The sequence below is a fragment of the Nannospalax galili genome, unplaced genomic scaffold (assembly GCF_000622305.1).
Source record: "Nannospalax galili isolate Female #2095 unplaced genomic scaffold, S.galili_v1.0 scaffold879, whole genome shotgun sequence".
Classification (NCBI taxonomy): Eukaryota; Metazoa; Chordata; class Mammalia; order Rodentia; family Spalacidae; genus Nannospalax; species Nannospalax galili.
In genome coordinates, this window is record NW_008346261.1 from 506,340 (window position 1) to 520,114 (window position 13,775).

The window sequence follows — 13,775 nt, forward strand, 5'->3', positions numbered from 1 at the left end:
CACTTTGGTTTCTTCCAGTTCCTGAACTCAAATTAGCCTGGCATCAATTTGGTGTTTGATTCCTTTTTTGAAAAATTACATCTTAAAATTTTATTTATTATTATTTGTTTCTTTGTGTTTGTGTGTGTACTTGAGTGGGTTGAGGTCAGAGGACACCTTGCAAAAGTCAGTTTTCTCCTTCCACATGTGGGTTCTGGGGATCAAGCTGGGGTTGTCAGGCAAGTGCCTTTACTCGCTGAGCCATCTCACCAGCCCTTGATTTCTTTTTGAAGTGATTATCAGATTGAGAGATGTTTTCATTGATGATGTTTTTCTTTTGTTTTTCTCTTTGTAGGGAAACTGAACAGCCAAGATTCTTACAATAATTTTACCAACAACAATCCTGGCAACCCCCGGCTCTCTCCCCTCCCCAGTTTGATGGTCGTGATGCCTCTTGCACAAATCAAACAGCCAATGACCTTGGGGACCATCACCAAGCGAACAGGGTAAGGCCTCAAGCTTGATGTTTTCACAGCTGCTTTAGGGCATGGAATATATAAAAATGAATGTGCTTTCCCTTTGTGTGGTTTTGGTTATGTTCTTCATTTCCAACCCATACGAGACTTAATGGCAGGCAACTTAGTACAAAGTTCAGAATGTGCACAAACATGCTCACACACAGACATGTACACACACATCCATAGCAAAAACCAAAGCAGTGAGAAATTGTGAAAACTAGTATTGGCTAATGGAAACCAGCCTCCTCCACTCAGTCTTGTGCCTGTTGCTTTGTGGCATTGCCTGATAGTACAGTTTGATTTTCTTGGCTCTTGCCCACATGATTGGCATTTAACCTGATGCCTACATTTGGACAGATGCAAATACTAAGGAGAGAGTTTTAGATGAGAACCATGTTTCTAATGTTTATGAAATTCATTGTTCATCTATCTAGATGTTTTACATCAACATGTTTGCATTACTAATCTGTCATTGGTGTCTGAACATCGTAGTGTATGTAGTTTGAAACCAGTGTTCTAAGATTGGGACTTTTCATGTGTATGAGTGCTTTACCTGCATGTATATAAGTGCACTTCATACATGCAGTGCCTGTGGAGGCCAGAAAAGGATATTGAATCCTTTGGAACTAGAGTTTTGTGGATATTTGTTAACCACCATGTGGGTGCTGGGACCTGAACCCAGGCCCTCTGCAGCCAGAACTCCTAAATTCTGAGCCCTCTCTCCAGTCCTTTATCTAGCATTCTCTTTTTTTTTTTTTTAAATATTTTATTATTTCGCCGGGTGTGGTGGCCCATGCCTGTAGTCCCAGCACTTGGGAGGCAGAGGCAGGGCAGATCTCTGTGAGTTCAAGGGCAGCCTGGTCTACATAGTGAGTTCCAGGGCATCTGGGGCTACAGGGAGACCCTGTCTCAAAAAGACAAACAAAAAAAATTATTATTTTTATTTTATGTGTATGAGTGTTTTGCCTGCATGCATGTAAATGCACCTGTGCATGCAATGCCCACAGATGCCAGAAGAGGGCATCAGATCCCCTGGAACTAGAGTTATGAACAGTTGTTAGTGGCCATGTGGGTGCTGGGAACCAAACCTAGGTCCTCTGCAAGAGCAGCCAGTGCTTTTAACTGCTGAGCCATCTCTCCAGCCGCCTTTTCTAAGATTCTTAAAGACTTTCAATAATACTCTTTATTTTTATGTGTACTCAATTTAGCTATTTAAAATTTTCTCTATCTGTTAAGAATATAAACTAATTCGTGTTACTCCTATAAATGAACTACTACATATCTGATATTATTAGATATTCCATTATATAACAACACTGAAAATCCATTTGGGACTATTAAATGCATATTTTTATAGCCAAATTGCTTGTTTTCCTCAATGAACAATTCCAGTATTTAACCTGATTAGAAATGGAACAAATTGTATATTAAATTGTATTTTAAAGTCATCTAGACAAAGCCTTGTCTTGGCCTCAAATAGTCCTTAGGGTCCTTCCAATGAAAGGAATAGATTAAATTATTTGGCTGCTATGTCAGCATTATTTAAATATTTTATTTTTTATTTTATGTGTATGAGTGTATTGTCTGCAAGTATGTAAGTGTACCTGTGCTGTTCAGTGCCCACAGAGGTAGGAAGAGGGTGTCAGATCCCCTGGAGATGGAGTTAGGGACAGTTATTAGTTACCATGTGGGTGCTGGGAATGGATCCCTGATCCTCTATAAGAGCAGCCAGTGCTCTTAACCACTGAGCCATCTCTCCAGCCCCTCAATATTTTCTAATATTGTGCTAATGTTAACATGCTCATAGAAGTCACTTTTGTCAGAAAACATACTCAAGGTTCCCAGCTAGAGATTTCATTGTAACTTAGATATTGACCCTTAATCTAAGTGACATGGTGTTTATGTAAAAGGTAGGCCCATGGGTATGTGCAGGATGAATTCGTAATGTATGAAGGGAAACAAAACACGAAATACTGAAGATCTACATCCCAAATCATAGTTCACTGGACCTGTGTCTTTAGTCAGTTTGCTCTGTGTCTTTAATTTAACCCTTTACATTCAGTAGAAGTGCAATTTTAAGTAGAATTTTTTTTATCTTTCTCTACTGTTAGTTTAAAGCATTTTAATCACGGTGGCCATGATTTGTGAAGGGGTTTGCCCATGATTTACTATTAGCTAATTTTGTTCACTTTGTGCCAATGTATTCTCTGGATACAATATCAAATAAAAATGGTACTTAGTATTGTACCAGAAATTTAAACTTTTTTTTTTAGCCACTGAAGTCAGTCTGTTATTTTACTCCAGCATTGTACAGTTCTACAAAGTACTTAAAATTTTAGTTTGACTTTCCTGTATGTAAGTGAAAGCATCTTTAGAAATGTTTCTTTAATCTGATTGTTCCTCCAGAGTGAGGGGAATATAAGAAGATGGTTCAGAAGTTTCCTGGGGACATGAGAGCTTATCCTGGTGTTTGTTAATGATGTGCTTGTTTCTTGTTTTTAGCACAGGGTCTGTTCTGTCTCGTACAAAGAATCAGTGATCTGACTCTCACAACTCCGAGATTGGTATAGATGTGTTATTAGATTCACAGTGACACGTGATGTTAGAATTTAATCCCTTTATGGGAAGGTTTGGGACACAAGTTTCCCTTTATCTGTATTTGAAATTTTTTGATAAGGAGCTAAAGACTGGTGCTCTCCCGTTCTCTGTCCTGCATGCCACCTTTTTCCTCTGTAAAGCGTGTAGAAGCTGTTGATCTTCCAATAGCCTCCTGTGCTACAAATTTATGAACTTAGATACCTTCTCTATTTCCTTGTCTTTTAAAAAACTTGCTCAAAAATCTCAGATTTGTAGAGCATAGATGCTGTGTCCTTTGCCATTATTGTTACTATTATTGTCACCACAGTGCTTGGCACTGGACATAGGCCTTCATGCAAGCTAGGCAAGCCCTCTACCACTGAGCTTCAGCCCCAGTCCTGTGTCATTACATACAGTTTAGCAATTATTAATGATTGCTGTGAGTAGTTTTATGTGCTTTGAAAACATTAGTACATGATACTTGTAACATTTTTCAAACAGGCTTTGTATCTCATCCATATTCAAGACATCTTATTTCTGTTATGGTCTTAAGTTCCTTTTAAAATGTGTTGTATTCAAGCATTTAGACAGAATAATTTACACTTGTCTCAAAATGAGCACTTGGTTCTAAATTTTTTTTTTTTTTTGTCTTTTTGAGACAAGGTCTCCCTGTAGCCCCAGCTGACCTGAACTCACTATGTAGACCAGGCTAGCCTCGAACTCACAGAGGATGTCTGCCTCTGCCTCCCAAGTGCTGAGATTAAAGGCATGTGCCACCACGCCCAGTTTATTGTGCTTTTTTTAAGGTTACAAATAATTGTTGTCTGTAATGAGTTCTCTCCTTGTAACACAGTTCTAAGGTAACAAAAATTATCCTTTAATCCTCCCATCTACTAGTCTTTTATTTCCTTCATAGTAATGCATGGCATAACGACTGTTAAACACCTTGGTTGCAACTTATGGTTGACCATTATTGGGCTGCAAGGTTTAATACACTTAAGACACATTCTGTTCTCTCTCTGTCTCTGTCTCTCTCCTTTCCTCTTTCCTTCCCCCTCTTGTCTTCTCTCCTCTCCTCTCCCTTCTGTCCTCTCGACACTTTCTGAAATGTTTACTGATTATTCTCAGAAATTTGCTTTTGTGATTTTTTTTCTTATCCTTTCATTATAGTCCACTTAAAGATTTGCTCATAGTTTTCAGAATATGATCTTTTTCTTAAAATTTAACACCTGAGGTTTCATTAAAATACGTGTTTTGCCTTGTCAGGAATAATATTTGATTTGTAAAAAGGAAATATATTTCTGGCCTGGCTTGGTGGTACAGGCTTGTAATCATAATCCTAGCTACTAGGGAAGCAGATGTAGGAGGATCTCAGGTTCAAGGCTAGCCAAGGCAGTTTGGTTAGACCCTCTTTCCAAATGAGAGATAGTAGTTGGGAGTCTGGGTTGGTGGTGGGCTCGTCTAGCATGTGCAAGGCCCTTAGTTCAGTCCCAGCTCCACCAACAAAAGGAAAAGGTTGAAAATATATTTTTCAGTTTCTAATGTTGTCATATGCTGTTTTGAAGAAAATGCCAGATATTACTCCTTTCCTTTAAATTTCATCCAGTTAGCCTTTATAGACTATATGCATTTATTTTATTGAAACATTTCAAAGCTGTGACTAATTTTCAGCACTGCAGCTTGCTATTTGGCCTTAACTGTTTAGGCCCCATTTTGTTTTATTTCCTGGGAAAGTTTAAAGAAAGTCTTCTTTTTCCAGGTCTCTTCATTTTGGAAATTCTAAGTTAGCCATGGCTTTCCTGGTGCTTTTAAAATGTAGTTGGCAAGGAGTGTGTCCCATGGGTGATTTAGAAAGAAGACAGTTTTTACCCATTTCAGGCATGTATATTCTATGACGATCTCAAATATTGTTGATAATATGTATCTAATAAAATTGTTTTCTTAGATTAGTCTAGCTTTCATTTTTCCTTCTTGGTGTTCTGCCTAACGGCATAAAATAGCTACAAAATGTTATAATTCTATAGCAGAGGTTGCTAGAGATTGCCTAGGCCTCAACTTTCAGACATCCAATTTGAGATAGAAGCTTCAGCTTAACCCTTCAGGGGACAGAATGTGTCTCTACCATATTTAACATCTGCCCTCTTATTTCTACAAATATACATCCTTGGAAGCCTGTGCAATGTCAGGGACCATCTGTCTCTCTCCTACGCACACATGAGGCCAGTACAACTACAAATGGCAGGGGATAGATGTATTTACACCTTCCTGTTCAGTACCTTGAAGCGTCTCTTGGAGGAAAGACAGCCTCTGTTGACAACAGCTGTTCCTTAGCTCTGATGCTGAACATGGATGACAGCAAAGGAGGTGCTAGAAATTGCTTGACTTCAGTGAGCATCCATGTAAACAGAGGCCATTTTCTGTTGATCTAAGACTAGAGGATTGGAAAGGCCAGCCATATTGTCATGTTTTTATCACATAGCAATAAAGAAAGAGGGGTTGTAGCTCAGTGGAGGGGCACTTATCTAGTATATGTGGGGCTCTGGGTTCAGTCCTCAGCTCCACAAAGAAGGGAGGATGCAAGGGAGGGGAGGGGAGAGTGGGAGAAAGGGAGTGAGGGAGGGAATTAGGGAAGAGAGGAAGGAAAAAAGGAAAATGAAGGCTGTCATTTTAAGTGAAACCTCACACTAAGGGATTAACACACACACACACACACACACACACACACACACACACACACGAAGAGACAAACTATTTTCCTGATAATAAAAACTAGAAATTGAGAAGGAAGTTACTTCCTTGCTCTTAGCTAGTTGGACCCTTTTGGAAGTAAACAGAAAATGACTTATTCTTTCACAGATTCCTTTTCCCAGTGTGAAAGTAGCTTTGTAGTTCCTTCTTCCCACACCTTCACATTTATTCATTTCTTTGTGACTAGGGGAAGATGCTGGGAACCTTGGACCCTGTCCTATGGTATAAATAAATGGAATAATATGTAGAAAAAAAAAATCACTGAATTCAGAGATGGAAGCCCTGGCTTCTCATGCTGGTTCATCTACCTATTATCAATGCATCTTAGCTACACTTCCTCATCTGAAAAATAAGAATCCACGTTAGAATATTTTTCCTTACTGTGTATGGGTCCCCAGCAGTTCTTTGATCCTATTTCCTCATTTCGTGTCTAAGCGGCCCAGAACTAGTGCTGAACCCAAGGCCCATAAGAAAGCATGCACATGTTTTTTTATGGAAAGCACTTCATAATATTAATTTGAACATCTCCAGCTGATATTTATAAAAGTAGCCTATCATCAGAGTAAATGTAGATTGGTAGATAGTAGACTTGAAACTCCATTCCTTATTTGAACTCAACTTGATTTACCTTGGCTTATTTAGATAGTTTGAGCTGAGCGCTAAAGCTCACAAAGTTCAGAATACTAAGGAGGAAAGATTTGGAGAAAGACCTGTGCATAGAATAGCAGATGATAATTTGCCCCCTCTGTCTCTGTCTTCTGGAACCATTACTTTGTATAGCTAAGCTCTGAGTGTTGGAGTCCAGATATAAAATAATTGACAGTGCATTTTCATTTGTATGTATATGCTGATGTCTACATGTGCAATATATTTACCATAGTTTGAGTTTCTAGTTTTTTGCACTAAATAGAGTACATAAACCATACCATAGTTTATTGCGTTTTGCTATAAATCTGGGGATTTCTTTTTTGGATGAAGTCTACTATGTACATATTAAGAGTCAGTGGGCATAACATTCTACAGAAGTTTGACATTATGTATGCTATGCTAGTCTCCTCTGTTACATATGGCAGAGTTTGAACATTATCAGTGTTTTTTTAATGAAAATCTTTTACATCTTGAGTTTGTAATTTAAATTGGCATGTCGAATGTGTCTCAAGTCAGGCAGCTGTCTGTTTCGGCTTCAGTTTGCCCTACAGATCAGTAGATTGAGAACCAGCAGTGCCATAGCTCTCTCTGGGAAAGAACAATTAAAATTAAATTAATGAAAAATTAAAAATTGTAAATGCTGTGAATGCTAATGTTCGAATGAGGAGGAAATGGGAGTCTGTTCACTTCCTTTGCTTCAGGAAAGGCACACACAGTGGCAGTGGAGGCCTTAGAATAGATTTTTAGAATACAGCTTCATTATTTCATATATACTATGATACAGCTTCTTTTCTCTTCAGTACAGTTCTTATTTCTGTGGACTTAATTCTGATGCCTGCTTTATGGTATTATGGATCAATTGAAAAATAGAATTTGTGGAGTATGCTTATAATTTATGTTTTAGATTCCATATACATCTTTAACTCTGGAGATGGCTGACCAGGGTTGGGTGTGCTAGTGCACACCTGTAGTCCCAGACATGGGAAGCTGAGGCAGGAGAATCACAAATTTAAAGCCAGCTTGGTTGACAAAACAAACCTTGATCTCAAAAGATCCTCTGCCCAAAAAAATGAATGAATAAATCTTTATCAGGTAAAAGGTCATTACCTTTTACTGCTAGAATCAGGATACAAAGGTATCAGGTTATTCATATCAATTATTTTTATTTTTTTCTTAACAGTTTGCTTGGTTTTTAGTGAACAGACTCAAAGGTTTTTTAGTCTTGTGGGGTGTTCAGCAGTGTGGTCTAGATGTTAATGATTTCCATAGTATCTATCATGGTTTTTTGTTTTTGTTTTTGTTTTTTGGTCTTTTTGAGACAGGTTCTCCCTGTAGCTCCAGCTGTCCTGGAACTCACTATGTAGACCAGGCTGGCCTTGAACTCACAGAGATCCACCTGCCTCTGCCTCCCGGGTGCTGGGATTAAAGGCAAGCGCCACCATGCCTGGCTCTATCATGTTTTTTTTTGTTGTTTGTTTTTTTTGCTTTGCTTTGCTTTGATTTGATTTTTTGCTTTGACTGGGATCATATTACTATGAGGGCTCAAGTCAGCCTTTTTTTAATCTTTTTAAAAAAATTTTAAAAACTTATTTATTTAATAACCACATACTTAAAAGAAGCATTTCATTACAATAGCATTTGTCTACAGCCATACCACCCTGAACACTCCCGATCTCATCTATCATGTTTTTTAAAGCACAATTCTTTACTGTTTTCTAAGAGACTCCCAGAGAATTCCTTTGAGGACTATTGGCCAGGTCATTTCATAGTTGTATATAAATAATTAAGTAATTATCTAATAAATGTTGCTAGTTTTTTTAGTCTATTGATTTGTTGGTTTTTCTTACCGTTTTTTGTATTGGAATTGAGCTTAGCAGAGTCATGCTTCTGACACAGTGAGCAGGTTTTATGTGGTAAGATTATTAAGCCTGCTAAAACTGAATGGTAATTCCCAAATTCTTTAGATCCCCTCCAGTAATCTGAGTTCCATGCATTAATACAGCCAGTCTTTACTTCATCAAACACTCCACTCCCACACTGTCTTTTCTGTTCTCCCTACTTCCACCCACTCTACAGCTGTGGCCTTTCAGTGGGGGAGGAGGAGAGCCATAGGTGAAGACAGCTGGATCATGGACACGGGCTTTGTGACTTCATATTTTCATTCTTTTGCTACTGAAGAAAGATTAAGCAGACTCGTTTCAAAAGAGCAGCTGACACTACCCTCACAGTCAGTAATGACGTCAGGCACTATAATTCTTTGGAGTTGGGAGATCTTCTTTCCTATATGTATGGCAGAGGTCCAATTTGTCAGACTAGGCACAAAGTGGGTGAATGTAAGTTGGATGCACACCAGGTCTCCATACTAAACGGGTTCTTACCCTGTCTTGCAGACCTGCTCCTCTCTGTGGAGCCATTAGCCATTGGGTCTTTTCTGGATTGAAGCAAAGTAACTTGCAGCTAATGCAGGTGAGCTACATTGTGAGTAGTTGACCTGCTATGTGTAAAGGTGGTAGGTAGTGCTGCTGCCAACCACAGGCCTGCTGACAGTGGTGGCAGTGTCAGGGTTACAGCACTCTGTGCCCTGTAGAGAAGGAAATGACTGGAGAAATCTCTTTGGTAACAATCAGGATTAAAAAAAGAATTTCTTAGGTTTATATGTCATTTCTTGGGATGAAACATGCTTCTTTTTATAAATCAGGAGGCTTGAAACCTAGAAGAAGGTATTCTTCTGGCACTAGAGGTGGAGGAATATCCAGTTGTTGGGGTTTTGATTTGTTTAGTTTTTTGAAATGTATAAACTCAAAGGATTCAGTTTTCTTTTTGTTGATTGAGTCTTGGTCAATGGAGAAACCTTTTGTGTTATGGAGGACTGTGTAGAAACTTCCAGTAGAAATTCTCAGATTCTTTATTCTGTAAACATCTACATATCTGTGAATATTGAACCTGTCAGTATGTGTTCTGAAATGTGAACTCAGCCGGAGAGGGCTGTTCAGAGGCACTGCAGTGTACACAAGGGCAGAGGGGGACTAGCTGCTCCAGATCTCCGCATTTCTGCCAGAATCATTTGGACTGTTGGGTTATTTCAGGTGTTCTGCCTAATAAAGTGAAATGGAAGGTGAGTACTGCCTGCCCACAGCATCCTCTTCCCTGCAGAAGGCTTCTGGCATATAGAAATGGCTTGACTCTTTTGCCTTCTGCCCATTTATGCATAGGGTCCCTATGCAAAGGAGGCACTGGGCATATCCAGTGGTCTTTGCTATTTAAATATGGTTTTCAAAGCACAGTGTGAGCTCTTATGATATAAGAGGTCTGATACAATTTGTAAATCTTGAAATCAAATAGATGTGACCAACATTTTTTTCTTCATTGTTTTAGAACAGAAAAAAATAGTTTGGCTACATTGTCATAAGCCAGTAGCTCTTTGGGAATTCAGCATCTGAGACCCCAGCTTGATCTTCGGTGCTATAAAATACACTAAACCTGCATCATCCCCCAATTTCAGCATTATAGTTGATAAAGTGTTCAAAAAGAGTAAAGTATGTTTTAAGACCCCCCACATTTATTAAATTGTTCTTTTAATCTTGTTTGTATGCATTGTTTACATACCAGTATGCAACCTACAGTGTTCTGTGGGTCACAGGCAAAGAAGATTGCAAGTCTACTGTTTCCATTGTGGATAACACTGTATTCCTTGTTCTGCTCTCATCATTAGCTGTCTTTGTCTTGCATCCCCTTTAAATCTCTCTCTCTCTCTCTCTCTCTCTCTCTCTCTCTCTTCCCTAGCTCACTTTTCTTTTGTCTCAAGTTAGCACTTACATGGCTTTCTCTTTGTACCTACTGTATTTCTAGCCTCAGAGTCACCCTGGCTGTTGTGAGAACATTTTACTTAACATTTAATTTGTAGTTGAATGTACTCCATTTGCTTTGAAATGAATGCTAATTAGCAGGGTTATCTCTCCCCTTAATGTTCCAGTCTCCAAATTTGAAAAAGGAAGTAGCCATGCTTTACTAGTGTGCGTTCCCCCTCCATTTCTTATGTTTTCCAAATGTCAGATGCTGTAGTAAAATTTTGGATATAATTAAATCACTGAGTCCTATTTGTACATAGCATGTCTTAAATACTGGGAACTGAATTTTAAGCAGAAATCAGTGTATCATTGAATTCTGACTTTGTATCCCCCGTGGTGGTATTTAAGGCATGCATTTGTAGCTGTAGTTTACTGTATTCCATCGTAGCCCCATGCAGGTAGGTAGAAGAGGCTATTTTCTTATAACACCAACACAAGACCTGCTAATTTCCTAGAATGTGACCAAAAATAGAAATCATGCTTCAAGCAGTTCAATCTACTACAAATAAACAGCTTGAAGAACCCGTGTTTTATTTGAGTGGCCGAGAGAGAGCGCCTGCCGAGCAGCAACCTTGTCATGTCAAAACTTTAATTCAGTCATCTTCAGGCAAGACTGGGTGTTTTGCATCACAGAGTCACACATTCATTGCTCTTCTCTATCTGATTTTTCGCATTTTTTTGCTCTTTATGTTGAAGGGTCTCAGCAGTGAATTTTATTTTAAATTAGAAATGCTACAGGGGTGCTTCAGAAAAGGGGGAGAAACAGAAAAATTTCAAATCTACAATTCCATGAAAATTAAGGGCCCTATTTCTGTACCTCATTTTGTTTGTTGGTTATATCAGAGGGCATGTACAGCAGAATTGCAAATGACTATTAATTTTAGTGATTTGTATCTCTAAACAGTATCTCTAAACTCTCTAACAGTATGATATACATGTATTTGCTAATGTTAAATGAGTTTTCCTCTAATTTTGTGTGCATTTTCCCCCCTTTTCCACAAAGGCCTTATCTCTTTGGAGCGGGGTGTTTTTCCATAAGAGCTCCATGGTGAGTTCCAGTTTAGTCCCGCATGCCTAATTCATTTGCTGTACTCTCAAAAAGTAGCTCTGTTTTATAGTTTTGTTTTCGGTTGCATGGCCTGATCACAGATAGATGTACCAGATTACTGAATAATTAGACACGAGTTGATATTTAAGCTTTACAAAAGCGTTTCTTTGGTTTTACTTCAATCCTTCAAAAATTTTCCTGCAAAAATTTATAGATGTATATTTTATAAAAAGAAGGTGGAAGAACTCTGTCATTGTGCTGGCAGATAGGACATGTCTGACCCCCCAGTTTGGAGTTTTGAGTATGGTAGCAATAGAAGTTCCCTATGTATCATGCTCAGTATTAGAGGATGCAGTAGACTGTCTTAAAGATAAATATATTGAGGGTATACAAAAAATGTGCCATAAAGTTTCATTGTATTTTTATTTGGTCCCAGAAAGAACCAAGTTGAACTGTATTTTGAACAGATTAGGTATTTAAAGAACTCCAAGATAAGGAAATATGTATTTGCAATAAAACTCTTCCATGGCATTATTTGAATCATTAGTACCCATTCACAAGGACTTAGTTATTTAGCAACTTCTTTTACGACAGTATGTAGAATACTGCTTTGTCAGCCTGTGGCATGATAATCATAGAAAAGAATATATTTCATATGAAGTACTTTCATGTGAAGTTGTAAGTTAGAATGTGTTAATTTGATATAATGTACTTTAATAATTAAAAGTCAGGGTTTCATAATAAAACTGCCTGGGTCTTAAGTACCAGGACATACTTTTACTAGCTCTATGATCTCAGATAATATCTGAAAACCAGTTTCTTGTTTTCCTTATTTATAAAATGAAATCGGCAGCAGCACCTGCTTTGTGGGTTCATGTGAGGATTAAACGAACTGTTAACTCTTATAAATGCATTTCAGAATGTCACAGTGATACATCTGTTCCCTCTTCCAGGGCTGTGGCTGGACACCCTGTCTGAAAAGAAGCTTCTTTAAATTAAATCATGCAGTTCACTTTGAGACAGAGTCTTACTACACAGCCCTGGCTTGCTTGGAACTACCTATGTAATGCAGGCTGGCCTCTAATTTGCAGCAGTCTTCCTGCCTCAGCCTCCTGAGAGCTGGCATTACAGGCATGTGCTACCATGCTTAACTACATCTTAGTTTTAAAAACATGTAAGGCAGGGCTGAAGAGATGGCTCAGCGGTTAAGAACACTGGTTGTTCTTGGAGAATACCCGGGTTCGAATCCCAGCACCCACATGGCAGCTAAAAACTATCTGAACTCCAGTCCCAGGGGCTCCAACAGCCTCTTCTAACCTCTGCGGACATTGTACAACATGGGTGAACTTATCTACATGCAGGCAATACACGCATACACATAAAATAAAAATAATAAATAAAATTTTAAAAAAACATGTAAGGCGAAAGGAAGTCTTGAGACATGTAATGTGTGTCAAGCTTCATTAAATTAGAACACTTGAGTCTTCAGAAATCTGTGTAGTCCTCATAATTGCTATGAAGACTTGTTTATTGTGTCTTATTAATATTAAGCAGCATTCTGTCGGGGTGTGTGCTGTATGCCTGGAGCTTTGGCACTGGGGAGGTTGATGCACGAAGATTGCAAGTTTAAATCCAGCCTGAGCTATGTAGTGATTTCCTTTCTCAACAAAATAAGTTCTTGAAAGTTGATGATTGTCAGACAGATTATTGTCAGTGTTCCTATACCCCAGGAATAATAATTTTCATTATCATGTAGGAATACGTAACATAAAATGAATCACCATCAAATATTCCTTCTTACAGTTCAGCATCACAATTGGGACAGAATTCATGAAACTATTTTTAAGAAATTCAGGGCACACAAAGACAAATCCTCCAAAAGTTTGTCTGTTTTGTTAACCATATTTCTTTTAAGAAGCAGTAAGATGCATGGAATTTTCTGGCTTGGAGAGAGCAGTGCATTTTAAATGCTACATCTAAAATATGATTAAATTTCTTTGTGTATTAAATGGGAATTAAATTCCATTTTAAGATGAATTCCTCATTCTAAGTACAAAGCAAAGAGTTTTAGCATGTTAATAAAGATTGAAGTTTTCACATGGAACTAAAGATGGAGTAACAAATGTTGTCTGTTAAATAAGAAAAGTCCATTCCCCCAACAGCTTACGTGCTCCTCACGTTTAAGCAAAAGCACTTGTCAACCAGAAATGATTTGAGGTTGAAACAAGATTAAAAGAGCCAGATTAAAGAAAGGGATATGTGAAATATAGTAGACTTTTAAATCACTGCCTGTCTTTCAGAAGGCTGCTTTGTGGTTTGTTTGATGCCATCGTTAGCTCACAAGAAACTCGTTTTTAGTCACTTATACTGGACTGAAAGGTTCTCCTTTAAAATACGTTACTTTACCAG

At 38.2% G+C, this 13,775-nt stretch overlaps 1 protein-coding gene across 11 annotated transcripts in view; it reads left to right on the forward strand.

Moving 5' to 3' along the window:
- The window catches only part of Bcas3 (BCAS3 microtubule associated cell migration factor), a 602,200-nt gene that overhangs the window by 240,410 nt on the left and 348,015 nt on the right, over positions 1–13,775 (forward strand). For 7 of the 11 annotated variants that reach the window (XM_029568114.1, XM_008842646.2, XM_029568116.1 and 4 more), the window contains exons 16-17: positions 335–485; positions 11,322–11,366. In XM_029568114.1, coding sequence (XP_029423974.1) covers positions 335–485; positions 11,322–11,366 — 196 coding nt within the window. The remainder of the gene's footprint in view (positions 1–334; positions 486–11,321; positions 11,367–13,775) is intronic. The other 4 variants (XM_029568115.1, XM_029568117.1, XM_008842645.3 and 1 more) reach the window with 1 other exon arrangement.